This window comes from Ptychodera flava, chromosome 7, assembly GCF_041260155.1.
Source record: "Ptychodera flava strain L36383 chromosome 7, AS_Pfla_20210202, whole genome shotgun sequence".
Classification (NCBI taxonomy): Eukaryota; Metazoa; Hemichordata; class Enteropneusta; family Ptychoderidae; genus Ptychodera; species Ptychodera flava.
Genome location: NC_091934.1, coordinates 3073020 through 3100571, shown reverse-complemented (window position 1 = coordinate 3100571; position 27552 = coordinate 3073020). Strand labels below are relative to the sequence as shown.

Sequence of the window (27552 nt, the reverse complement as noted above, 5' to 3'; positions counted from 1 at the left end):
AGTCTACAATTCAGTAATGGCCAGTCTGTGTCAAATTTGATCATACATACTAAGTACATACAAAGTACATACAAAGTACATACACTTTGTTTCAAATTGACAATTCTACCAATCCCTGATAAACTCTATGAACAACTGTGGTCTTTAATCACATCGGTCTGCTTCAGTAACAGATAGAATTTGACATTGCTCTGAATTTAAAACACACGAAGCGAATTATTACTTGAATCCACTCCTCCTCCATGGAAGATACTTTAAAACTGTCACACTGATATAAATAAAATGGTACAGAAATAAGATTTTAAGAGGGTCTTCGATTTTCACGGAAAGGAATATGATGTCATATGTATTGATAAAAGTTGACAGAATTGATAAGATGAACAAATATTTCAGGCACTAAAATACGAAACATCATATTTGGTTTATGCAAGGCAAACTCAATTGTGTCTCATTTACTTAATAGCTTTCATGAGGTGGGAGTTTATCAAGCTGACAGTTGACAGTAAACTTTTTAAGAAGGGCGCCTCCAAAGGCAAAACTTGAAACTTGCCATCGTCAACTTCATTGGAAAATTGAACTTAAAAATTCAATAAGAAGCAATCAATATTTATGATGACTACTAGCAGTTGAAAAGGGAAAAACCTCTATGACCCATTTGCACTAATATGACACATTATAAGCTTACCACAATCTAGGCATATCCTTTTCAATGGTGTAAGCTTAGACCAACCAAAGATCTGCAGTGTACGTGGTCACATGCAAATATCTCAATAACCCTGTTTAATAATTATTTAGCTATGGACCCCTACCTAAAATATGTGATGACAAGTTGTGATGAAAGTTGCCATTTTTACTTTTGAAGGAATACCAGACAATCAAGCTTGCAAACAAGGCCTTCATTCTTTAAACAAGACACATGTCTGTGTGCAATATCCTCTGACTGTCAGTTATTTCCATCCACAGTGCGGCATTTGGTCAGATCAAAGTGTGAAGCAACTTATTTGCTGTGTAACACCTATATCAAAACACTTCCAAATATTTCTCCTAAAATCAACTTTTGTAAATGAAATGATGCTGTGAGTGGTGAAGGTCGTGGTAAACAATAGAATACATGGAACTAACTCTCATACTTTCTAACATGTACATGTACATTCTTTAATATAGCCTACACCTAATTTTCAAAGCACTAAGGGACCATCTAAGATTGTCACACAAGTTCAAGAAATGAAATTCCTTCGTTTACATCAAAACTCCCTCCCTCTCCCCTAAAGGAAAGTTCTTGTGTGAAATGTTGATGTCTGCCTGAGAGTACAATATAGCATTTCACTATTGATACTGAAGAATATGTATCCACTGACCACATGACATCATCAAGTAATCAATCAAATTGAGTACTAACCATAGCATGACACAAACAAGTTGGAAACAGTTACAGCAAAATTTGTTGGTACAAGTGTAGTTTTTGTTTATATATATACACAATGTAAAGAGAACTTGTGATCACAAAATAAAAGTGCGAAAGTGAAGTTTACTAATTGAATGGAGATCAAACCCCCTCCCCTTTTGAACGAATAAATTTTGCTTTTTGAACTTATGCGACAATCTGAGATGGTCCCTAACGTAAAGACACATTCTTATCTCATAGAAGTCATACCAAAGAAACAGCCCATTACAGTATCTGAATTGAAATAAACTTGTACTCTTTATTGCACATAAAAAAAAACAGTCAAGTTTTCCTTTAAAATCAAATAAGTCTAAGTACTTCAAGACACAAGTCAGCAGAGATACCAGGGATCTGACACTGACAGCAGAGTCTGTACATGCTTTCATTCAATCTACAAAATAAAATTTACAACCGGCAATTTATAATTTATAATTCATTGAGGTCTATATGACTTTGGCACAATGATGTGAAGAAGAACTGCAAAAACTTTTGGCAGAATGCTTACCGATGTTTCAAAATGAATGAAATAATCAGACTAGACGTGAGAGACACCAGTATGTACACTACCATGATGAATATATTGACTATGGAATGCATGTAACATGATCTAATCAAACTTCATGCATGCATTATTGAATTATGTAAAGGTAAGTAAACACTTACCAGTAAACTCATCATTGTTTACCTTGTAAAATTTTTTAATTAATTTTTATGAGCCTGTAGAAGACCACGATTAAATAGGATATGTTCTCAATTTACAATTACAATTCAATTTTTCATGTTCAATCATTACATCTACATGTTGTACAAATGAATCGCCATGGACATGTCTGGATTTGTAGTCTTTGAGATCTAGAATGCTATCAAAATGCATGTTAATGCAAAAACTTTTCAAATACAGAAAAGAGTTCATACCATACTACATTCAGAGTTTTACTTTAATCTCAGTTATTGATGACTTTTCAATTCCAGCTCAGACAGAATACAAAACTTATCTTTGTTTTTAGTGGCTAAACGCACGCACTCTGACTGGTCATTATCATTCACAAGTTGCCAAATGATACCCTACCTAAGGTCATGTTTCAGGGCTATAGTTGATAAACTAGACGCCCTCTTTCTTCTGCTTTTTCAAGCTAGTGCTCTATGATGTCACTTCAAGGGTACTATCCGTACATACTTTCTGGTCACATTACTTGTCCTACCAAATCATGGCAAAGCATGAATTGTGAATTGTTAGAAATTGATTTAAGTACGCACAATAACTTCAAGTATGTAAGCACATATCAAACGTTATCTCGGTATCAAATGTCATAAACAGAAGCTGTTACCTATGTTCAGTTAGTCGCAATTGCCGTTGCATACTTCATTATGAACAGAAGATATTGGTTCATCTGATGATTAACATATAGCAAAGCATAATGTAATCTACATCATACCAGTAGTCTTACCAGACTACATGACGTTTTAGCAGTATCTCTTTGTGAGATCAACTTGTCACTTTCAAGTCATTTAATGTTGTCCTTTTTCCTGAACAGCCCACGTATCTTGCTCCAAAGAAACTGAAAAAATCTTGATCCGGAACTTTCCAATCTAGTTGACACTTTGATTGTTGAGAAGTGTACATGTTCTTTAGTTCTTTGCCATCTTGTTGGTTTAATCCACATTCCTTTGCCTTTCTTCTCTGCATACATCTCTGCTTTGATCAATTTTTGAGAAAGTTTCAGAAATGTCTTATTTCTTGCAAGTTCTTGGATGTGTATAGCTCTGCCATGACCTTCTCTAACAATCATTTCATTTATATTTTTCCTACTCATCAATCCCTGAAAATAAAGGAAAAAAACAGAATTATGAATATTGATTGTTGTAAGATTTTTCATGCAAATTTGAACGTTAAATCAATAAACGATAAACAGAACAAAACAAGGATGAAACAAACAGCCAAAGGAAAACAAAAAAACAATGAAACACATGTAAGACAGCTGGACTTAAAATAAGGTGTGCACTTATGACAATCACAAACCCCTGTTCCTTCTGGACTCATTCTACACAATGGCTGCATAAATTGATTGAAATAGATCATACTATACTAAACTGTCGGTGTGACAGGTACAGGTATGATAGTTACAGGTATGATACTAAACTGTCTGTGTGACAGGTACAGGTATGATACTAAACTGTCGGTGTGACAGTTACAGGTATGATACTAAACTGTCGGTGTGACAGGTACAGGTATGATACTAAACTGTCTGTGTGACAGGTACAGGTATGATACTAAACTGTCGGTGTGACAGGTACAGGTATGATACTAAACTGTCTGTGTGACAGGTACAGGTATGATACTAAACTGTCTGTGTGACAGGTACAGGTATGATACTAAACTGTCGGTGTGACAGTTACAGGTATGATACTAAACTGTCGGTGTGACAGGTACAGGTATGATACTAAACTGTCGGTGTGACAGGTACAGGTATGATACTAAACTGTCGGTGTGACAGGTACAGGTACGATACTAAACTGTGGATGTGACAGCTACAGGTATGATACTAAACTGTCGGTGTGACAGCTACAGGTATGATACTAAACTGTCTGTGTGACAGGTACAGGTATGATACTAAACTGTCTGTGTGACAGGTACAGGTATGATACTAAACTGTCTGTGTGACAGGTAAAGGTATGATACTAAACTGTCTGTGTGACAGGTACAGGTATGATACTAAACTGTCTGTGTGACAGGTACAGGTATGATACTAAACTGTCTGTGTGACAGGTACAGGTATGATACTAAACTGTCTGTGTGACAGGTACAGGTATGATACTTAACTGCTTGTGTGACAGGTACAGGTATGATACTGAACTGTCTGTGTGACAGGTAAAGGTATGATACTAAACTGTCTGTGTGACAGGTACAGGTATGATACTAAACTGTCTGTGTGACAGGTACAGGTATGATACTAAACTGTTGGTGTGACAGGTACAGGTATGATACTAAACTGTCTGTGTGACAGGTACAGGTATGATACTAAACTGTCTGTGTGACAGGTACAGGTATGATACTAAACTGTCTGTGTGACAGGTACAGGTATGATACTAAACTGTCTGTGTGACAGGTACAGGTATGATACTAAACTGTCTGTGACAGGTATGTTATAGTAAACTGTTGATGTGATAGGTACAGGTATGTGAAAGTGCAGATTACACCATTCTAGTGCTTACATAATTCTGCCATGCTTGATCTATAATGTAGCATGGAAAATCTATCTGGACATTTTCTTGAGAAAATTTTTAAGAGCACTCCTTGAAAAGAGAGATGACTGCAAGGAAAGGATAGAGTTTGCATTTGCTGGTTATTGGTCCAGAGGAGAATATAACTCCTCCACTGATGGATTGTGTAAGTACTGTATTTTTGCAGTATGGGAAGTACTAGTTGCTCCTAAAGAAATTATGAAAAACACACCTAGCTAAAGGAAGCTTAGATATAACTTAGTTATGTATAATAATAGTTGGGAAAAAACACAACCATTAACACATACTGGTCCATGTACCGGTACAAATGTACCGGGGTACATGTATGTATGGAGATTTGCACTGGGCACTGATGACAAGTCTGATATATCTCACCTTTCTAGATGTCACTATGCAATCAATACCACCATCTTCATTGACTCGGAGTAATCTGAAACGTACAGATTTCTTGTCAACATGTGACGTTATGAATTCCTGAGCTGAGTCCTCTAACTCAACACCTCCAATGTACACTGGAAGAACACCATTGGAATCTAAAATATACAAAATACATAAATACTGAAAGATTAATCATTGGTGTCTTTTATATATTTAATATTGCAGAAAACAATTATTTTAATTTGTAATCCATTTCAATTTCAGCTGTATTCAATGTTGACACTGAAATAAACAAAACAGTATTTAGTCATCTGCAGTAACACTTCAATAACTACACATAGGTCTGTATATCGGTATATTGAAAACAGTAGAAGCAAGATTAACCTGTTCATCCCCAGTTCCCTGTAAACAGGTCCACAATCACCATTGATAACAATGGGTTTGGGCAAAACCGTGGTGGTGAAAGGGTTAAATCATTTTAGGTGTACTGATGGCTTGATTGATCTTTGTTAATTAACATGAAGATGAAGATCACTGAGTTGTTACCAAGAGGAAAAAAGACACATCTGTCAATGTACTTGATATACTGTATATGTCTCTATGTAAATAATAGCTTGGATATAAGGATAGGGGTAGGCAGTCCTTAGCATTAACTTATTAACAGTCTAGATTATGCCTCAATAGAACCTAGTATGATCAAACAATCAGCAACCCTCAGTCATCAATGTCATGAATAATTAACTGTGTAGACCTAGGCTTGTGGATTGAAACGTGTTTGGAACTTTTCAGCTAGATTTCATCCTTTATTTTTAGCACTCTCGGTTGTTTTTAGATGTAAACGTTAAGCACATGGTTCAGTAAGACTGGGATGGTGACAGACACAAGTGGTTAGAGTACATTGAAAATTACTTCTTTGGATGGTTTTCCTGGCCAGGTTCCGCTCCTAGAAATCAGGATTTGACCCTTGTATATTTACAGTAAGTCATTTGTCACCAAATATTGTCTTTAGGCCAAATATTAATTTAACGTTGCCATCTGTAGTATGGAGAATTTTTCAAAGATGGGTCAACTGTTCTTGTTGGTCTTCGGAGCATGATGAGCACAATTTTTTCGACCACCATGCATTTCCTTGTACGATTGACTTCCCTCAAAAAAGCACACAGCCTGGATCAAATCGCCAAAAAGTTAACCAAAAGCAGGAAAAGTGAATGAAAAACGTCCAATAACTCTTTGGCGAACATGATCAAGGGGGAAGAAACTCAGAAAACTATTCCTGAAGAAATCCTTACAATATTTAACATGGGGGAACATAATGCAAGTCGACTCGGGTTGAGACACTTCTGGGTAGCCAACAGTTGCACTTATCAGTGGATCTGTCAGCTAGATCAGATCGCGATCTCAGTATAACATTTCGAAGCCAACCCATGTAACCTTTTATCGAATTACATGTACAGTACATGATTGGTTCTTGCCGTAACCCTCATTAGATATATGATATGCCATTGGCTCTTCCCTTCTCTCCTCTATTGAGACATAACCATGTACTGATAAAAGACTGTGTGTTAAAGTAATTGATCTCTGTGTATTGAGTAATGTTATGCCTGATAACAATGCCTCAATTACTACCTTAGTAACCTGACTAGCAGCAGCAACCACAAAGATTGTTTTGTATTAGCAGTACACATACCATCAGACTGACAGTGCTAACTGATTTCATGGAATGGTTCACAGCCATAATAACCACAACTTGGTTTCAGATTGTAATATACTACAAAAACTGTTCAACAGCCATAATGATTTCCTTAGAATAACTTTTTTGTAAAAGGTCATGGTCAGTGTCATTAACTTTGCTGAATTGAAAACCATCTAGCGATTTTCTTATGTCTACTTTATGAAGTCTACATGTTTTTGATGACATTGGGGGCCTTACTAGGGAATCTTTTTCTCCACATACAGGTACACTAACTTGAGTACAGTGTAGTATTGCTGGATTGCTCAATATCCCCCACAATAGCTGGGAGGCATAGCTAGGTTAACCATATGAATAGCTTGCTTTTAGCTCTTCTTGGCTATTCAAGCTATTCTCAATTTCAACAGGAAGTCTTTAGCCACTATTAGCCATTCTCAGGGAGCCATTAGCTGGCTACCAGATACCAGTATAAGCTGACTTATGAGAAGGGCTGGATATTAAAGCTATTAGAGCTATTAGCTGTTTTTAGCCACTATTAGCCAGCTATTAGCTGACTACCAGCTAACCAGTTGATTTCTGAGAAGGGCTGTGTATTCCGCTGTTCAAGTGTTAGCTGTTTTTAGCCGCTGAGAGTTGTTATTAGGGCCATCTACTAGCTGGCTACCAGCCAAGCATTGGGCAAGTCTGAGAAGACCTGACGACTACAAAGGAAGTTATGACTTTTACTTCTGTTTACATAGAAGACATCTCATAAATATATTGAATAAATATTGTAGAACCAAGAACTTCGAGGTAATATTGTATACATGGGCATTTTTTCATTAATGCAGGAGTAAGTTCCTACCGACCATGGCAAATGGCATTTTTTCTGAGCTAAAGAAATCGCAAAGCATACTTAGGGTTTCGTTAACTGGCATGAAAAAATTTGTGGTAGAAAGAAATGATCAGGAAAAACTTGTAGAACCAATATAAAGACACAGGGCTGATTGGACGGTACCATTATAGTCTTCAGTTGGTCTCTGTTTGTAAATGTTTCATGTGATTGCATGTCAGGACATTTATACAAATACTTGATTGAATAAAAGTGACAGGTTTTGCATTATATCTAATGTTCAGAGATGTAAATATGCATGTATGATGGCGGCTGACCACAAAAACTGTTTGTAGAAGACTTACCACAACTGACACGTTCTTACACTGGAAATTACACTAGCATTTGTACAATAATTATCATCCTATAGCTGAGCAGGTCACGTAAGATGTTAAAGGTCGAGTTCTGTATTAAGTACATGATGTGCAAGAACATGGCTAAGAACCAAGAATTTCAAAGTAATATTAAAGGTCATGTTTCGTGGTGCATTAGGAAATGGTGAACGTGGTCATTATGTTGTTAATTGACTTTCAAGTTGATACAGAAGGGTAGAATTGTAACCTGTTTTGCCAACTTTACAGGTTTTAACATATATACCGATTACAAACTTATAGGTACTATATCAGACATAAGAACCGTGACCAGTAAGTTCACTGGAAAAACGGAAGCTGCTAATTATCCCGAGTGTCAAGGCTTTAAACCCTTGCAGCTGAATACCAAAACCAATACCAAAACATTATTATTCAAATTACATACCAGGGCACATGTCTATCTATAAGTTTTTTAAACCTTTCACCACCATGGTTTGTCCCAAATCCATTGTTTTCTATGGTAAAGTTGGACCTGTATACAGGGAACTGGGGGTGAAAGGGTTTTTAAACAAGGACCAGTGGTTAACGCGATGTTAACTCCATAGAGGCCTTGAATTTACCTTGCTTTAATACACACTCTGTATTCAACTCCACTGCTTTGGCCAGAAACATTGGATTTAACATGTATTTTTTCTTTTGATTAAGACATGTCTCTCTTATGACAGTACTTTCCTTCAGTAGTTTTATTTAGCAGACCTCTACAGCAAAACATACACAAAGATGAATGTAAGGACAGCATAAATTAAATCTGACAACTACATGCACCTCTAGGGTACCGCACTACTTCTGACCACCATTATTCCAATACCATAAATATTGTTGGCAAGGGAATCATGTGTGATAAACACTGCCTATATTCATAACTGAGCAAGCATCAAAACCAGAAAGTGTTCATCCGGTAATCACAGTTGTTACATTACCCAGTTTGGCTGTATGTTAGTATTAAAAAAAAATTGCTCTGGAAAAAATATGCCTTTGTTCAAGATAAATGAGGATGTTTGCTACTGATAACATTCAAATCATTTCAGCCTTGTTGTAACATAAGCCAAGTTCTTTAAACTCATTAAACTGACTTCAAATATAGAAAATACGAGTGACAAAGTAATTGGTATATGGATGAGACAGAATTTGTTGAAGTTTTGAAGATACAGTGGTACATATTACATCACTTTCCCTTTTTACATCATGGATATCTCAACACTTGTGTGATTCATGCAAACTTTTCCATGATTTGTAGACTTTTCACACATGTTCATACGATCTGTAAGGCTCTTATTGCTAAAATTTATCCATAAGAAATGCTATACTGGTATAGAGACAGCAGTGAGTAGTCTCCTAGCTGTTGGTTGCAATCCAGTCTGGCAAGGATGAGACAGCAAAATGACAACTGGCACTGAGAGAGGAACTTCACTATGCCACTTTTTACATCATTATACCATGTCTGTTTGCATTTATCAGTTTTGTTTAATTTATTCAACAAGTCCTGAATGTACTGAAACAAAACATACATGCAAACCTAATGGTCCTATTCAGTTGCCTGAGAATGTAAGTGAAATACATGTATGTATATTTTGGACAAAAGTTCACCAGTCAGTTATTAACCTTAGACATTAGCAGTGACAAATCAACATTTATGAAAGCTGATATGACTATCATATCTGGTAAGGTATTCACACTTTGTACCGTGGCAGTTCTGTTATGGCTTGAATGGTGTACAGTCAGAGACATATGGTATCCCATCCCACTCAATGTACAAATACTACTACAAATGCCCATTGAATGAGAGCTTAATTTCTATTGAATACACCTCATCAGCATGTTCTGAATACTGAGAACCTGAAGTTTGTATAATTCACATATTTCAGCAGATCTAAACCATCATTTGCCATATGAATAGACAAGTCATCTTGGTGTGATCCAAGTGCTTGAGGTAAATTCACCCAGAAAGCATGAGTTTTAACGGATGAAATTTTCGTTTTGTGTTTGAGATCTTGCTATATATGACATCAATATGATATTTGTCACTGCAAATCTCTACTCTGACGACAGAGTTCAGTGTTTCATCTAGACAGGGGGATGTGGATTCCCCCTCTGTTGATATATGTTGGCACCCCTAGTAATTTGTAAAAGGGGGACCAGCCCCCATGAAATGGTGCCAGTCACACCTTAGAGATACAAGTAGAACACATATGGACTGGTGAAATCCCACTTAAATTTTCTTGTAAAGGGGAATTCCTCATGTTGATGCCATCCTAGATGAAACACTGAGAGTAGATTTCCAGGTCCTTGCAAATTGTTTGAAAAATTTTATCAATGCAGGAGACATATGACAACACATGTTAATACATGTATTTATTAAGTATGATACTCCTATGATCTGACATGTTATTATAATTTTGGATTAGTGCCATAAGCTGATGTCACCATACCAGTATACATGTGTGTATATGGGTATCTTGTGTTATGCAGTTCAAATGACTGAGAAACTGTCAATTAGGCTACGTTCATAAAAAAAAGATTGGGGGGTGGGGGTTGGAGGATTTCAGGGGGGATTTGAAAATTTTTGGGGTACAAAATGTAGTAGAGGGGGACTTGAAAATTTTGCTCTACCTGTAGGGGGGGGGGGGGGGGACTTGAACATTTTTTGGTTCCCTTATGTTTTACATTTTCCAATTCCAAGTTTTTGCTGAAATTCAATGAAAAATGAATACCAGTTTTGTGTCATTCAATTGTTGTAATGTTAGTAATAATTTAACAAAATCTAGAACCATTTTGTCACATTGCATGACTTTTATCTCGAAAAAATGTAAACATGTGTGATTTGTCGTACAAAAATCAAACTTGTGCCTATAACAGGGCAGATTCGAAGCTGCAACTGTTGATGATTTTTGCAATATTTCTATGCAATATATCAACTACAGTTATTTGCTGTCTCCCTACAGCACAATCAAGCACACAATGTTAAGTTTGTCGACAAGCCTGTATATATAAGTATGTATTAGATGATAGTTTAATTAGAGTCCAGACTGACAGTCAGTTGTCAGTGATACAAATGCATGGTACACATACACTGGCTGTGATAGCAAGCTGAATACTGGACAGTTCAACATGCTGTAGGGAGTAGAACAAGAACACAGTTGTATAAATTGAACAAAGATATTGTCAAAATTATCAAAGTTAATACAGCTACTGCCTACGGTCAACTGTCACTATCAGATACTACCCTGCTACTCAGTGTAGTGTCACTGTTACTGCATACCTGAACAGTGACAGAGATAGCTATGACTCTGATGTACATGGTACCAGAAGAGTTTGTGTCAAATAATGCTCATGACAGTGAAACATTACTAAACAAGATCAGGCCAGAGAGCAACACATGGAAGAAAATATAGAAATTTTTGAATTCTGGCATATGAGAATAATCAAATATTAAAGAAAAAAGATGGGGTTACCATGCTTGATTTTCTAAATTTTCACACTCTTGTCATAAAATAATAAATAAGTAAAACTTTGAACAGTAAAGACGAAATGAAAAATATATGACTAAATGGAATTATTTATTTTTTTAACCAAATTTGCAATTATTACATCCAAAATTTCAGAGATGAATACATTTATTTGATGGAATATTTTAACCTTCCAGTATTGTCAATTTTGAGTAGCATCTAATTCATATCTTGTACTTTTGAAACAAATTTTTGGTAGGTCACTGTGCTCAGTTTTTGACGATATGACAATTAGCCAGAATTCACAATTTGCCTACTCTTCATGATCGTCATTTTGTGTGCTCTTTGGCAGGAGCAATTGACCTGGCCAGAGTTGGATTAACTCAAGTTGGCTTAAATCTAAAAGGTTTCATTGATGTATTTAAAGAACTTGCCTTGAGAATATGACTATAGAAAGTGCTAATAACAAGTAGTGTTGAACATCTGTGAGCAGAATGGCCCAATACGTGTTTATTATTTCTGCGCGCACATCCTTTACAAATTTTCGGGCCTGTAATAGTTGGGGGGGGGGGGGGGGGGGGACTTGAAAAATTTTGATCATATAGAGGGGGCATTTGAAAATCTTTTAGGGTATTGAGGGGGGCATCTGAAAAAAAATAAGATTTCAATCGCGATTTCTCCAGCCCCCCTAATCGTTATTTGTGAATGCAGCCTTATTAAAACTGGGTTTCTTTAAACCATACATCAACACTGCTTACCTTGCCGTATTACTGAACCAATCCATGAAATTGATTGGATATCTATGATAGGAATATGCTCCACTTTTAAACAGCCATTCTTTACACTACGTACACGGCCATTCAGCTGAAGGCTTTTGCTGATGAACTCTGCTGGGATCTGCTTCACATAGTGAAATTTACTGAACTGTAAGGTGTAAAAGAGAGAAAATATTACTTGTAGCAGACAGCAGCTCTCTCCATAATAGGTGATGAGAAGAGAATGTCCAGTGGATGGTAATCCATATGTGGATGTTCAACTGTGAAGAATAATCATTTTAGAAAAATGACATCAGATAAAATCAACTGACTGACAGAATCTAAATAAATAAATAAATGATATTATAACTTGAATTACAGTGAGCGAGATGTCGTTACTTGCAATAGGTGGTCACGCAGAATGTTATTCTTAAATGTTTTAGCAATGCATAGCCCCTAATTTAACTTACCATTTAACAGATATATACAGGCCTCTCAAACCAAAAGAACAAAATGCCTCCATAGGTATCAAAAGTATACTATTATAACTTAATTATTATTGTATCTGTATGACGAAATGTGTGTGGTGAGTAAATAGTGAGAAAAGTAAAACTTAACTTATAGGACTAGATAACTGTGATTTGAAAGGACAAAGCAAGCTGTTTGATTTTGCAAAGTATTTTGTGACAAACATGTGGAGTTAAATTTCATATCTCAGACTGATAAACAAAGCAAATCAAATGTGTGCTACTTTGTATGCATGGTAAATGGTCTGGATTAAGCCTTTGAATGCAACATATATTCTCTCTCTCTCTCTCTCTCTCTCTCTCTCTTTCAATCAATCAATCAATCAATCAATCAATTTGGTTGGACTGATGGCTTCAAGCCCTCCTCATTATTGTCAATCAGGGAGGTTAAAAGGTGTGAATGACTTTTCTGTGTAGACAGAATATTTGAACCCGACTTTGTCAAATGTCAAAAGCCCAAAAAGTCAACTTTTGTACCGTAGGGGACAGCATCCTGTACCATACAAACCAACATTGCTTGCAGATACAAATAATTAATATTTGTACTCCCTACAGTACTGGGCAATTGCTACATGAAGTAAATTGTAAAGAGTATACCCTGTACACATAGCTGTGAAGAATCTTTTAATTATTGTTATTACTAATCTATGTGTTTCTTGAAATTTAAGTGTCTGAGCAAGCATTGTTATGTAGTAACTGGTACCCTAAAATTAACAAGACACGATGGGATATGTTGCATGCTGTTTGTACTTGGCCATGATTGAGCACATGATAACATGCTACAATGCTTGGGTAGCAAAGCACATGTGTTATACCGGTACATGTACTTGTAAGAGAGCTGCTCTAAAGGTTAACTTCAGAATCTTGTGATGCCTTTCTAATAATCACCTAGACTTAATTTTTAATTTCTTCTAAACCTTAATATTCCCTTAATGCATCTAACTAGAATTAAACAATTACTTTTGCTTAGATTTTCCTGCATTCATGGTTACAAGAAAATTATCTTTCAACTGCAGGTTTACGTAAGATTGGTTTTGTTGTCTTATGTACAATTTAGATTCTCAAGAATTATGAAGACAATAGGAGCTTGGAGCATTTTAAAGTTTAGAAAATCAATTTAATTTTGAATCCAATTGTATGATGAAAGAAACACTAATTCCCCACAGGAGTGAGTGTTCTCCTTGTTTTTGACGAGTCAAAAGAAAACTTGTTTTCATCCCTGTATGTTACGAAATGGTCAAAACATACTGATGTGTGTCAAAAGCAGATTTGTGTCACTAGCAGTAAATCAGATTCATGTGGTGATGTACTAGCTGATATATCGATACAGAATTCCTGAAATACAACATTCATTAAATTTCTACTTGAGTTGGAAATATAAAATGAACGGAATTGTTATCATGCATTGTTACTACCGGATATAAGACAAGTAAATGTAATAATGCAGTTTCCACATTAAGTCACTGTCTTATCTGTGATTCTAGAAAGTCACTTAAAGGTACTCGGTCACCTGTTTTTTAATAGCAAATCACAGATTTTGTGCGAGTGGCCACTTTTCAAAAAGGGCGCCCCCACATGACCAGCCATGGCCTACTTTAATAGCAGCGTTGTCTGCATGACTTTTCATGTATCGAATATGGAGGATTGACAGCTACAGGTGTTACAGGGTAGTACGCTAAGCCCTGCCCCTTTACCATATATGGAATATGCAAATGCACAGTGACCATGTACCTTTAACCTCTCTGTAGTTTTGGTATTGTAAGTTTTGGGGTACATGTACAATAGTAAAACTATAGACAGGTTCAACATTTGTGATATTTTTGAGATAGGATAAGACTAGAAAGTTTCAAACAAATATTGTAAGGCGCTTTAAATAAAAATTTTGTTTGCCTCCGCATGCTGGTGGGTTTTCAGAGAAAACTGAGAAAACAAACACAATGTTAACACTATTACAAATAAAAATATCATTTTTCCAGAAGAAACCAAATAAAAAAACGAGTTTATGTTAATATACTTGTGTTTTTTGTCTGTGTTTGTTTTTTTGCGTGGCTGGCTGGTAGGTTTTTCAAAAATCCAAGGATGGCAAACAAAGAATTTTCTTTAAACGGCCTAATACTAGATACTTACTGGTTTAATACTCTTCACAACGTAACCAATACCAAGAAGTGCAACAACAGTAGACACTGACTGAAAGAAAGGTAAAGTTGATTAGCCTTGTTCTAGACTAAACAAAGTAATCTCTATCAGGAACTGGTGAAACTAGACCTAAATATAAAAATATCACACAGATACAGCAAAGGTATGTGGCATCGGCCATTGCTAACTTGGATGTTTCATTTTGTTTTGAAATAATACTTTTTCTCAGGTTTAGTTTCAGTAAGACAGACTATTGGTTTTTGTTTCAGATTTGACTAACTGAACATAGACTTTGAAATCAGTGTTCATGAAAAATCTATCAATCATGTATTTGCTTAAGATATTTAACTTTTTCTTTATAGCAGGCCATCATGATGTTGTACATTTTTTTATCATGTTTTGACCCTCACACAGCGTTGTGTCTAGCACTAATAGGTTGACTTATGATGCCTGAGTTATACCAATATTGGACATTCCTACAAATAAAAATTTACGATGGAATCTGCTATCTATATTGTTGTATTGGGCATCACAGTATTTAGGCAAAGAAACTTAGTACCGGTAGTAATGCTGGTGTTTGTGTCATCAGTGCTGCATTGACAATATACCAGTAGGATTCAATTTGTGTCAATAAAACATAATTTTGTCTGAAGGAGAGCATCCAATATTCCATGATGATGTACATGAATTTTACATTTAATGACTACAAGAATGTACGGTAAATCATCAAATCTATAGAGTAAAAACATGGATCAAATTCAAATTGACCACATTGTGAATACATTGAAGTTCTACCTTGGGTTGTGGGTTGGATGCCATGATACCCACAGATACGACATGTACCGGTACTGGTACAACCCAAGGTAAAACATTGAGCTACTGCACTGCAGCGACATAGCACTAATTGCTGTAGTTCTGTGGCCAACAACTTTTCCCGGTGATTAGCATGATGGAGCCATCTTAACACACGACGTAAAATCACCAGGAGAGGTTGTGGCTACGGAAATGCTTTGAGCATGTACTAATACAACCAAGTCATTCTCTAATTATTTCTTTGCATAAATTATGTAAATTAAACAGCACTAATTGTGCAATTACCATCCAAGAAGAGGACACTGCCTGCTTGATCAGAATTAAGAGTGTGTTAGCCTGTCCTGTGCAATTACATAAGTACTAACAAACTACTCATGCCTAAAGAGTGTGCATCCATTTCACCTAGCATGTCTTACGCATATACATCCATACCTATCTGATTAAAATCATATGTAGAGTACAACGACGTCTGTACTTGAGCGGTATGCTCTTGCTGTCGTCTGGTAGTGAGAGGCGACTGCAAGAGAATACCGCGTAAGTACAGACATCGCCATACTCTACATCTGATTTTAATCAGTTTTCATCCATTCTAACAAACTACACTTGTTTTGTTACTTAATTAATTTCTTTGCATAAATTATCTCTATTCTATTTGCCACATATATGCCAGCATATTAATACTGTACAGCAGAATGCATTGTCTTCTAGAATGAAAGAAAGATTGTGCATCCATTTCATCTATCAAAGCCTGTCCTAGAAATGTATAACCATAACAACAAACGAACACTTGCCCCATTTTTGAATTAATATCGTTGCATTAATTATGGCTTATAATTTGCATCATGTGAGTGTAAGTAATGTTGAAAATTTCTTTAGAATTTAGTGACCCGGATTCCATTTCATGACATATGTCATTACCCAATGTCAAGGCACTTGTAATTACATGCTGTAACAGAATGTTCTCTTGATATTTATTATAGGTATATAGTGGTGTAAGTGTTTGCATTAATTGCTTTTTATATCTTTCTCTTTGTTGGTTTATACCTTCTCTGCAGTCTATGAAAGTAAAAAGAACGTATGCCAAGAGACTGAACAATCAGCCTGATCAAAAGTAACTGTTCCCAAGATATGATTGGATATGCCAACACTTTGTTATGAAGATGCAAAGGACTAAGGGAGAAATCCTGTGAAAGAACTGTTGATGAACTTCTGATTTCTTTTGTTTTGTGTCATTTGTTAGCATTTCCATCTGCAATAAATGTAAGGTAGGAATTCAATGAAAAAGCTGTAAAGATTTTCTTTTGTACCGGTATATGAATGTGTGAGAGTGTGTCTACCTGTGGCTACATTCTGAAAAACTTATATGAGCATAGGGTTGAGTAATGACTACTTGAGTATTAATGGTTGTGGCAAAGTGTGGAAGCTTGCAGAGAGTGAATTTCATGTTTATGGTATAGGGTAGGGGACGTACAGTATGTTGCTTAGGGATGCGGCTGCCCTAAAGGTTTGCTTCAATAGCAGTACATGCTTGTGTACTTTTAACTGTTAACTCTGGTTGTGGCAAGTACATTTATATTACAAAAAATCTCTTGAAAACCCAAAGTGTGGCAGTGAATATACCACAATGTGCATGCTGTTGCAAACTTACATGCACCACAATATGTGGACTGGAAAACTCATCATATATATATACCGGTACACAAAATGTATACAATGTGCCCTCCCGGTTATCACCATTATGGCTTTATGGCAACCTCTGAACTTGGGCACAGAGCGTACGGTTACATATATATATATATATAGAGAGAGAGAGAGAGAGAGAGAGAGAGAGAGAGACAGAAACACAGAGGGAGAGACAGAAAGTTATCTAGTAATATAGATAAATATAGATACATATGGGTAAATGTGTCTAACATTGTCTGTATGCCAACTTGCGTCACAGTATTAACTGACATTAATGATGCATGTTCAAGCGGCCATTTACTTGTCAATTTTCCTACCTATATTATTTGAAATTTTAGGTGATTTTTCCCAGTTTAATTCTTTTTTGAATGATCAAAGTATATTACTTTTACTTTAGTTTAATGTAATTCAATAAACCTTGTCCTACACTTTGTGTAGTGGCTTGTACTAACTGTACACAAACCTGATGTATCATGTATCTCTCAGTCTCTTTCTGACAATAGGTGCATGAAACTTAAGAAAAGATATCATGACTTTGAACTTGAAGTGATTTGTGTCGTTAGCAAATAGGTATGATTTGGGGGCACAATACACCGGTTTTTTGATATGGTGCAGATTTATTCAAATTATTGACATTGTATCAATTGTGATGCAATCAGTACAGTGAATATCTGTAAAGCTGTGTTTCAAACATGTGTAAGAAAGTTTAATCTGAACTGTGAAATGTTTTAAGTGATCTTTTTTGAATATATACTGTATACTTTGTGAATATTATACTTTCTATTCCAATGTGGACTATTATGATTATTGACAATAACTTGGCAATCAGCAAAATTAAATCTCTTACCCCTGATAAAATACAAAACATGCAGAATAATACCTTGACAGTTATAAAAACCTTGAAAGTGAAAGACTGAAACTTTTCTCCAAACTTTCCTGAATGAAACTTTCAACCATTCTCTCATCAAATCAGGAACAGAAAGAAAGTTAAATCATGCAAGTCTGGAGAAACAAATCACCTAATATTTACCGATATCTGAAATTCAAAAATGGCCACCACCTCTGCGTTACTCCAGGGGAAAAACAAAATTTTCAGTTTTTGAAAACCTGAGGTGGGGAAAATTTGTGATACTCCAAGAACTATAAAATGAGTCTCCATACGTGGTAGACCAGAGAAGAATTGTAAACATTTGAAAGTCAAAGTATCTATCCCAAAGTTGCCAGAGAACGTTCAGTTTAAGAGCTAGTTTATGAACAACACCAATTTAATCATTGGCCAATCATGAGAGGAACATTTGGGCTGATTGACTTTCAAAGGGACCCCAGTGACATCATCGTCTCTCCTGGAGACCGTTCACTTTCAAATGAGCTGTTTTTTATGCTACAGTGCTAAAAGCGGACCTTGAGGCTAGATGGAGTTAGGGATCAGAGGCACAGAACGTAAGTGACGTATAGGGTCTAGGCAAATCCCAGAGGTGCATTTTACCTTAATCCTTCATTCTGTCAACAGATTGCAGTAGTGAGCATATTGCCTCATTTGGATGAAGAAGGACAAGCGGTTGCACCTTACAACATCGAATGGATTATCACCTGCACCAAGCTCTCCACTACTTATACTGATCTATCATCTCATTTTGAGTTTGGGCAATCAAAGTTATGGTATAGGGATGGGGTTCACTTGACCCATGGTGGTTTGTGGCAGCTACTCCAATGTTTAAATGCTGCAGCCCATGAAATAACTGAAAAATCTGTCACCACTTTCGCAGTAACCAATTCCTTGTTAAATCAGGTAGAGGCTCTGTACTCTACATGTGATTCTTATGCTGAATCAGGATTTGGGTTGTCTGAAGACGCTGAATTGCCAACTATCAGCAAATAGTTGGTGGGGATGCCCAGCTCTTTCCAGTTGGAATCTGGTAATAAAAAGATCAGGCAGGGTAAGGTGTATCTTTTGCTAATGTTGTTTCACCAAGCATTCAAGTATGTGGTACCTTGAATGAGAATACTGGCATGGAAAGAACCTATGCTAGTATTGTAAAATCTTCTTTGGCTCCAGCTACTAGTGTAACTACCGTATACCAAAGGGATCAGAGGAACCCATCACTAAGGGGGATAGTCCCATCACCCAGTCGGTCACCAAGGCCCAATAATAATCATAAAACCATGGGAACCATGGAACCCATCACTAAGGGGGATAGTCCTATCACCCAGTCGGTCACCAAGGCCCATAATAATCATAAAACCAAGGGAACCATGGAACCCATCACTAAGGGGGACAGTCCTATCACCAAGTCGGTCACCAAGGCCAATAATAATCATAAAACCAAGGGAACCATGGAATCCATCACTAAGGGGGATAGTCCCATCACCCAGTCGGTCACCAAGGCAAATAATAATCATAAAACCAAGGGAACCATGGAATCCATCACTAAGGGGATAGTCCATCACCCAGTCGGTCACCAAGGCCCAATAATAAGCATAAAACCAAGGGAACCATGGAATCCATCACTAAGGGGGTAGTCCCAATCACCAGTCGGTCACCAAGGCCAATAATAATCATAAAACCAAGGGAACCATGGAATCCATCACTAAGGGGGATAGTCCTATCACCAAGTCGGTCACCAAGGCAATGATAATCATAAAACCAAGGGAAACCATGGAATCCATCACTAAGGGGATAGTCCTATCACCAGTCGGTCACCAAGGCCAATAATAATCATAAACCAAGGAAACATGGAATCCATCACTAAGGGGGATAGTCCCATCACCCAGTTGGTCACCAAGGCAATAATAATCATAAAACCAAGGGAACCATGGAATCCATCACTAAGGGGGATAGTCCCATCACCCAGTCGGTCACCAAGGCAAATAATAATCATAAAACCAAGGGAACCATGGAATCCATCACTAAGGGGGATAGTCCCATCACCAGTCGGTCACCAAGGCCAATAATAATCATAAAACCAAGGGAACCATGGAATCCATCACTAAGGGGGATAGTCCTATCACCCGGTCGGTCACCAAGGCCAATGATAATCATAAAACCAAGGGAACCATGGAATCCATCACTAAGGGGGATAGTCCTATCACCCAGTCGGTCACCAAGGCCAATAATAATCATAAAACCAAGGGAACCATGGAATCCATCACTAAGGGGGATAGTCCCATCACCCAGTCGGTCACCAAGGCCAATAATAATCATAAAACCAAGGGAACCATGGAATCCATCACTAAGGGGGATAGTCCATCACCCAGTCGGTCACCAAGGCAAATAATAATCATAAAACCAAGGGAACCATGGAATCCATCACTAAGGGGGATAGTCCTATCATCCAGTCGGTCACCAAGGCCAATGATAATCATAAAACCAAGGGAACCATGGAATCCATCACTAAGGGGGATAGTCCTATCACCAGCGGTCACCAAGGCCAATGATAATCATAAAACCAAGGAACCATGGAATCCATCACTAAAGGGGATAGTCCCATCACCAGTCGGTCACCAAGGCCAATGATAATCATAAAACCAAGGGAACCATGGAATCCATCACTAAGGGGGATAGTCCATCACCCAGTTGGTCACCAAGGCCAATGATAATCATAAAACCAAGGGAACCATGGAATCCATCACTAAGGGGATAGTCCCATCACCCAGTCGGTCACCAAGGCAAATATAATCATAAAACCAAGGGAACCATGGAATCCATCACTAAGGGGGATAGTCCTATCACCCAGTCGGTCACCAAGGCAAATAATAATCATAAAACCAAGGGAACCATGGAATCCATCACTAAGGGGGATAGTCCATCACCAGTCGGTCACAAGGCAAATAATAATCATAAAACAAGGGAACCATGGAATCCATCACTAAGGGGGATAGTCCCATCACCCAGTCGGTCACCAAGGCCCAATAATAATCATAAAACCAAGGGAACCATGGAATCCATCACTAAGGGGGATAGTCCCATCACCCAGTCGGTCACCAAGGCCAATAATAATCATAAAACCAAGGGAACCATGGAATCCATCACTAAGGGGGATAGTCCCATCACCCAGTCGGTCACCAAGGCAAATAATAATCATAAAACCAAGGGAACCATGGAATCCATCACTAAGGGGGATAGTCCTATCACCCAGTCGGTCACCAAGGCAATGATAATCATAAAACAAGGAACCATGGAATCCATCACTAAGGGGGATAGTCCATCACCCAGTTGGTCACCAAGGCCAATGATAATCATAAAACCAAGGGAACCATGGAATCCATCACTAAGGGGATAGTCCCATCACCCAGTCGGTCACCAAGGCCAATAATAATCATAAAACCAAGGGAACCATGGAATCAATCACTAAGGGGGATAGTCCTATCACCAGTCGGTCACCAAGGCCAATGATAATCATAAAACCAAGGGAACCACGGAATCATCACTAAGGGGGATAGTCCCATCACCCAGTCGGTCACCAAGGCAATAATAATCATAAAACCAGGGAACCATGGAATCCATCACTAAGGGGGATAGTCCTATCACCAGTCGGTCACCAAGGCAATGATAATCATAAAACCAAGGGAACCATGGAATCCATCACTAAGGGGGATAGTCCTATCACCAGTCGGTCACCAAGGCCAATGATAATCATAAAACCAAGGGAACCATGGAATCCATCACTAAGGGGGATAGTCCTATCACCGAGTCGGTCACCAAGGCCAATGATAATCATAAAACCAAGGGAACCAAAGAATACCATCACTAAGGGGGATAGTCCCATCACCTGGTCGGTCACCAAGGCCAATGATAATCATAAAACAAGGGAACCATGGAATCCATCACTAAGGGGGATAGTCCTATCACCCAGTTGGTCACCAAGGCCAATGATAATCATAAAACCAAGGGAACCATGGAATCCATCACTAAGGGGATAGTCCCATCCCCAGTTGGTCACCAAGGCCAATAATAATCATAAACAAGGGAACCATGGAATCCATCACTAAGGGGGATAGTCCTATCACCCAGTGGTCACCAAGGCAATAATAATCATAAAACCAAGGGAACCATGGAATCCATCACTAAGGGGGATAGTCCTATCACCCAGTCGGTCACCAAGGCCCAATAATAATCATAAAACCAAGGGAACCATGGAATCCATCACTAAGGGGATAGTCACATCACCCAGTCGGTCACCAAGGCCAATAATAATCATAAACCAAGGGAACCATGGAATCCATCACTAAGGGGGATAGTCCTATCACCCAGTCGGTCACCAAGGCCAATAATAATCATAAAACCAAGGGAACCATGGAATCCATCACTAAGGGGGATAGTCCCATCACCCAGTCGGTCACCAAGGCAAATATAATCATAAAACCAAGGAACCATGGAATCCATCACTAAGGGGGATAGTCCCATCACCCAGTTGGTCACCAAGGCAATAATAATCATAAACCAAGGGAACCATGGAATCCATCACTAAGGGGGATAGTCCCATCACCCAGTTGGTCACCAAGGCAATAATAATCATAAAACCAAGGGAACCATGGAATCCATCACTAAGGGGATAGTCCCATCACCCAGTCGGTCACCAAGGCCAATGATAATCAAAAAACCAAGGGAACCATGGAATCCATCACTAAGGGGGATAGTCCTATCATCCGGTCGGTCACCAAGGCCAATGATAATCATAAAACCAAGGGAACCATGGAATCCATCACTAAGGGGGATGGTCCTATCACCAGTCGGTCACCAAGCCTAATGATAATCATAAAACCAAGGGAACACAGAATCCATCACTAAGGGGATAGTCCCATCACCCAGTCGGTCACCAAGGCCAATATAATCATAAAACCAAGGGAACCATGGAATCCATCACTAAGGGGATAGTCCTATCACCCAGTCGGTCACCAAGGCCCAATGATAATCATAAAACCAAGGGAACCATAGAAACCATCACTAAGGGGATAGTCCTATCACCCAGTCGGTCACCAAGGCCAATGATAATCATAAAAGCAAGGAACCATGGAATCCATCACTAAGGGGGATAGTCCATCACCCAGTTGGTCACCAAGGCCAATAATAATCATAAAGCCAAGGGAACCATCACTAAGGGGATAGTCCCATCACCCAGTGGTCACCAAGGCACAATGATAATCATAAAACCAAGGGAACCATGGAATCCATCACTAAGGGGGATAGTCCCATCACCCAGTCGGTCACCAAGGCAAATAATAATCATAAAACCAAGGGAACCATGGAATCCATCACTAAGGGGGATAGTCCATCACCCAGTCGGTCACCAAGGCAAATAATAATCATAAACCAAGGGAAACCATGGAATCCATCACTAAGGGGGATAGTCCCATCACCCAGTCGGTCACCAAGGCAAATAATAATCATAAAACCAAGGGAACCATGGAATCCATCACTAAGGGGGATAGTCCCATCACCAGTTGGTCACCAAGGCAAATATAATCATAAAACCAAGAGAACCATGGAATCCATCACTAAGGGGGATAGTCCTATCACCCAGTTCGTCACCAAGGCCAATATAATCATAAAACCAAGGGAACCATGGAATCCATCACTAAGGGGATAGTCCCATCACCCAGTCGTCACCAAGGCAAATAATATCATAAAACCAAGGGAACCATGGATCCATCACTAAGGGGACAGTCCTATCACCCAGTCGGTCACCAAGACAAATAATAATCATAAAACCAAGGGAACCATGGAATCCATCACTAAGGGGGATAGTCCCATCACCCAGTCGGTCACCAGGCCAATAATAATCATAAAACCAAGGGAACCATGGAATCCATCACTAAGGGGGATAGTCCCATCACCAGTCGGTCACCAAGGCAAATAATAATCATAAAACCAAGGGAACCATGGAATCCATCACTAAGGGGGATAGTCCCATCACCCAGTCGGTCACCAAGGCAAATAATAATCATAAACCAAGGAACCATGGAATCCATCACTAAGGGGGATAGTCCTATCACCCAGTCGGTCACCAAGGCCAATGATAATCATAAAACAAAGGGAACCATGGAATCCATCACTAAGGGGGATAGTCCCATCACCCAGTTGGTCACCAAGGCCAATGATAATCATAAAACCAAGGGAACCATGGAATCCATCACTAAGGGGGATAGTCCAATCACCGGTCGTTCACCAAGGCCAATGATAATCATAAAACCAAGAAACCATGGAATCCATCACTAAGGGGGATATCCTATCACCCAGTTGGTCACAAGGCCAATGATAATCTAAAACCAAAGGAACCATGGAATCCATCACTAAGGGGATAGTCCCATCACCCAGTCGGTCACAAGGCAAATAATAATCATAAAACCAAGGGAACCATGGAATCCATCACTAAGGGGGACAGTCCATCACCCAGTCGGTCACCAAGGCCAATAATAATCATAAAACCAAGGAACCATGGAATCCATCACTAAGGGGGATAGTCCATCACCAGTCGGTCACCAAGGCCAATAATAATCATAAAACCAAGGGAACCATGGAATCCATCACTAAGGGGGATAGTCCCATCACCCATGTCGTCACCAAGGCAATAATAATCATAAAACCAAGGGAACCATGGAATCCATCACTAAGGGGGATAGTCCCATCACCCAGTCGGTCACCAAGGCAAATAATAATCATAAAACCAAGGGAACCATGGAATCCATCACTAAGGGGGATAGTCCCATCACCCAGTTGGTCACCAAGGCAATAATAATCATAAAACCAAGGGAACCATGGAATCCATCACTAAGGGGGATAGTCCCATCACCCAGTCGGTCACCAAGGCCAATAATAATCATAAAACCAAGGGAACCATGGAATCCATCACTAAGGGGGATAGTCCTATCACCCAGTCGGTCACCAAGGCAATGATAATCATAAAACCAAGGGAACCATGGAATCCATCACTAAGGGGGATAGTCCCATCACCTGGTCGGTCACCAAGGCCAATGATAATCATAAAACCAAGGGAACCATGGAATCCATCACTAAGGGGGATAGTCCCATCACCTGGTCGGTCACCAAGGCCTATGATAATCATAAAACCAAGGGAACCACAGAATCCATCACTAAGGGGATAGTCCCATCACCTAGTCGGTCACCAAGGCCAATGATAATCATAAAACCAAGGGAACCATGGAATCCATCACTAAGGGGATAGTCCTATCATCCGGTCGGTCACCAAGGCCAATGATAATCATAAAACCAAGGGAACCATGGAATCCATCACTAAGGGGATAGTCCTATCACCCAGTCGGTCACCAAGGCCAATAATAATCATAAACCAAGGGAACCATGGAATCCATCACTAAGGGGGATAGTCCTATCACCCGTCGGTCACCAAGGCAAATGATAATCATAAACCAAGGGAACCATGGAATCCATCACTAAGGGGGATAGTCCTATCACCAGTTGGTCACCAAGGCCAATGATAATCATAAAACCAAGGGAACCATGGAATCCATCACTAAGGGGGATAGTCCTCATCACCTGGTCGGTCACCAAGGCCTATGATAATCATAAAACCAAGGGAACCACAGAATACATCACTATAGGGGATATCCCATCACCTGGTCGGTCACCAAGGCCAATGATAATCATAAAACCAAGGGAACCACAGAATCCATCACTATAGGGGATAGTCCCATCACCTGGTCGGTCACCAAGGCCAATGATAATCATAAAACCAAGGGAACCATGGAATCCATCACTAAGGGGATAGTCCTATCATCCAGGTCGGTCACCAAGGCCAATGATAATCATAAAACCAAGGGAACCACAGAATACATCACTATAGGGGGATAGTCCTATCACCTGGTCGGTCACCAAGGCCAATGATAATCATAAAACCAAGGGAACCATGGAATCCATCACTAAGGGGGATAGTCCATCACCCAGTCGGTCACCAAGGCCAATAATAATCATAAACCAAGGGAACCATGGAATCCATCACTAAGGGGGATAGTCCCATCACCCAGTCGGTCACCAAGGCCAATAATAATCATAAAACCAAGGGAACCATGGAATCCATCACTAAGGGGGATAGTCCCTATCACCCAGTCGGTCACCAAGGCAATGATAATCATAAAACCAGGGAACCATGGATCCATCACTAAGGGGGATAGTCCTATCACCTGGTCGGTCACCAAGGCCAATGATAATCATAAAACCAAGGGAACCATGGAATCCATCACTAAGGGGGATAGTCCCATCACCCAGTTGGTCACCAAGGCAAATGATAATCATAAAACCAAGGGAACCATGGAATCCATCACTAAGGGGATAGTCCTATCACCCAGTCGGTCACCAAGGCAATGATAATCATAAAACCAAGGGAACCATGGAATCCATCACTAAGGGGATAGTCCTATCACCCGGTCGGCACCAAGGCCAATGATAATCATAAAACCAAGGGAACCATGGAATCCATCACTAAGGGGATAGTCCTATCATCCGGTCGGTCACCAAGGCCAATGATAATCATAAAACCAAGGGAACCACAGAATACATCACTATAGGGGATAGTCCTATCACCTGGTCGGTCACCAAGGCAAATGATAATCATAAAACCAAGGGAACCATGGAATCCATCACTAAGGGGGATAGTCCTATCATCCAGTCGGTCACCAAGGCCAATGATAATCATAAAACCAAGGAACCATGGAATCATCACTAAGGGGGATAGTCCTATCACCAGTCGGTCACCAAGGCCAATGATAATCATAAAACCAAGGGAACCATGGAATCCATCACTAAGGGGGATAGTCCCATCACCTCGTCGGTCACCAAGGCCAATGATAATCATAAAACCAAGGGAACCATGGAATCCATCACTAAGGGGGATAGTCCCATCACCCAGTCGGTCACCAAGGCCAATGATAATCATAAAACCAAGGAACCAGAATCCATCACTAGAGGGATAGTCCCATCACCAGTTCGGTCACCAAGGCCAATGATAATCATAAAACCAAGGGAACCACAGAATACATCACTATAGGGGATAGTCCCATCACCTGGTCGGTCACAAGGCCAATGATAATCATAAAACCAAGGGAACCATGGAATCCATCACTAAGGGGATAGTCCATCATCCGGTCGGTCACCAAGGCCAATGATAATCATAAAACCAAGGGAACCAAGAATACATCACTATAGGGGGATAGTCCTATCACC

The 27552-nt window shown here is 39.0% G+C and overlaps 1 protein-coding gene across 2 annotated transcripts in view; it reads right to left on the bottom strand.

The window, feature by feature from the left end:
- Positions 1 to 1679: 1679 nt before the first annotated feature.
- The window catches only part of LOC139136574 (protein C3orf33 homolog), a 53165-nt gene continuing 27292 nt past the window's right edge, over positions 1680 to 27552 (bottom strand). Inside the window, exons 2-5 of one of the 2 annotated variants that reach the window (XM_070704316.1) lie at positions 14853 to 14912; positions 12202 to 12367; positions 5063 to 5220; positions 1680 to 3264 (exon numbers count right to left, since the gene is read on the bottom strand). In XM_070704316.1, the coding sequence (XP_070560417.1) occupies positions 2950 to 3264; positions 5063 to 5220; positions 12202 to 12367; positions 14853 to 14912 (699 nt within the window). In that variant the 3' untranslated portion in view covers positions 1680 to 2949. The remainder of the gene's footprint in view (positions 3265 to 5062; positions 5221 to 12201; positions 12368 to 14852; positions 14913 to 27552) is intronic. The other variant, XM_070704317.1, reaches the window with a different exon arrangement.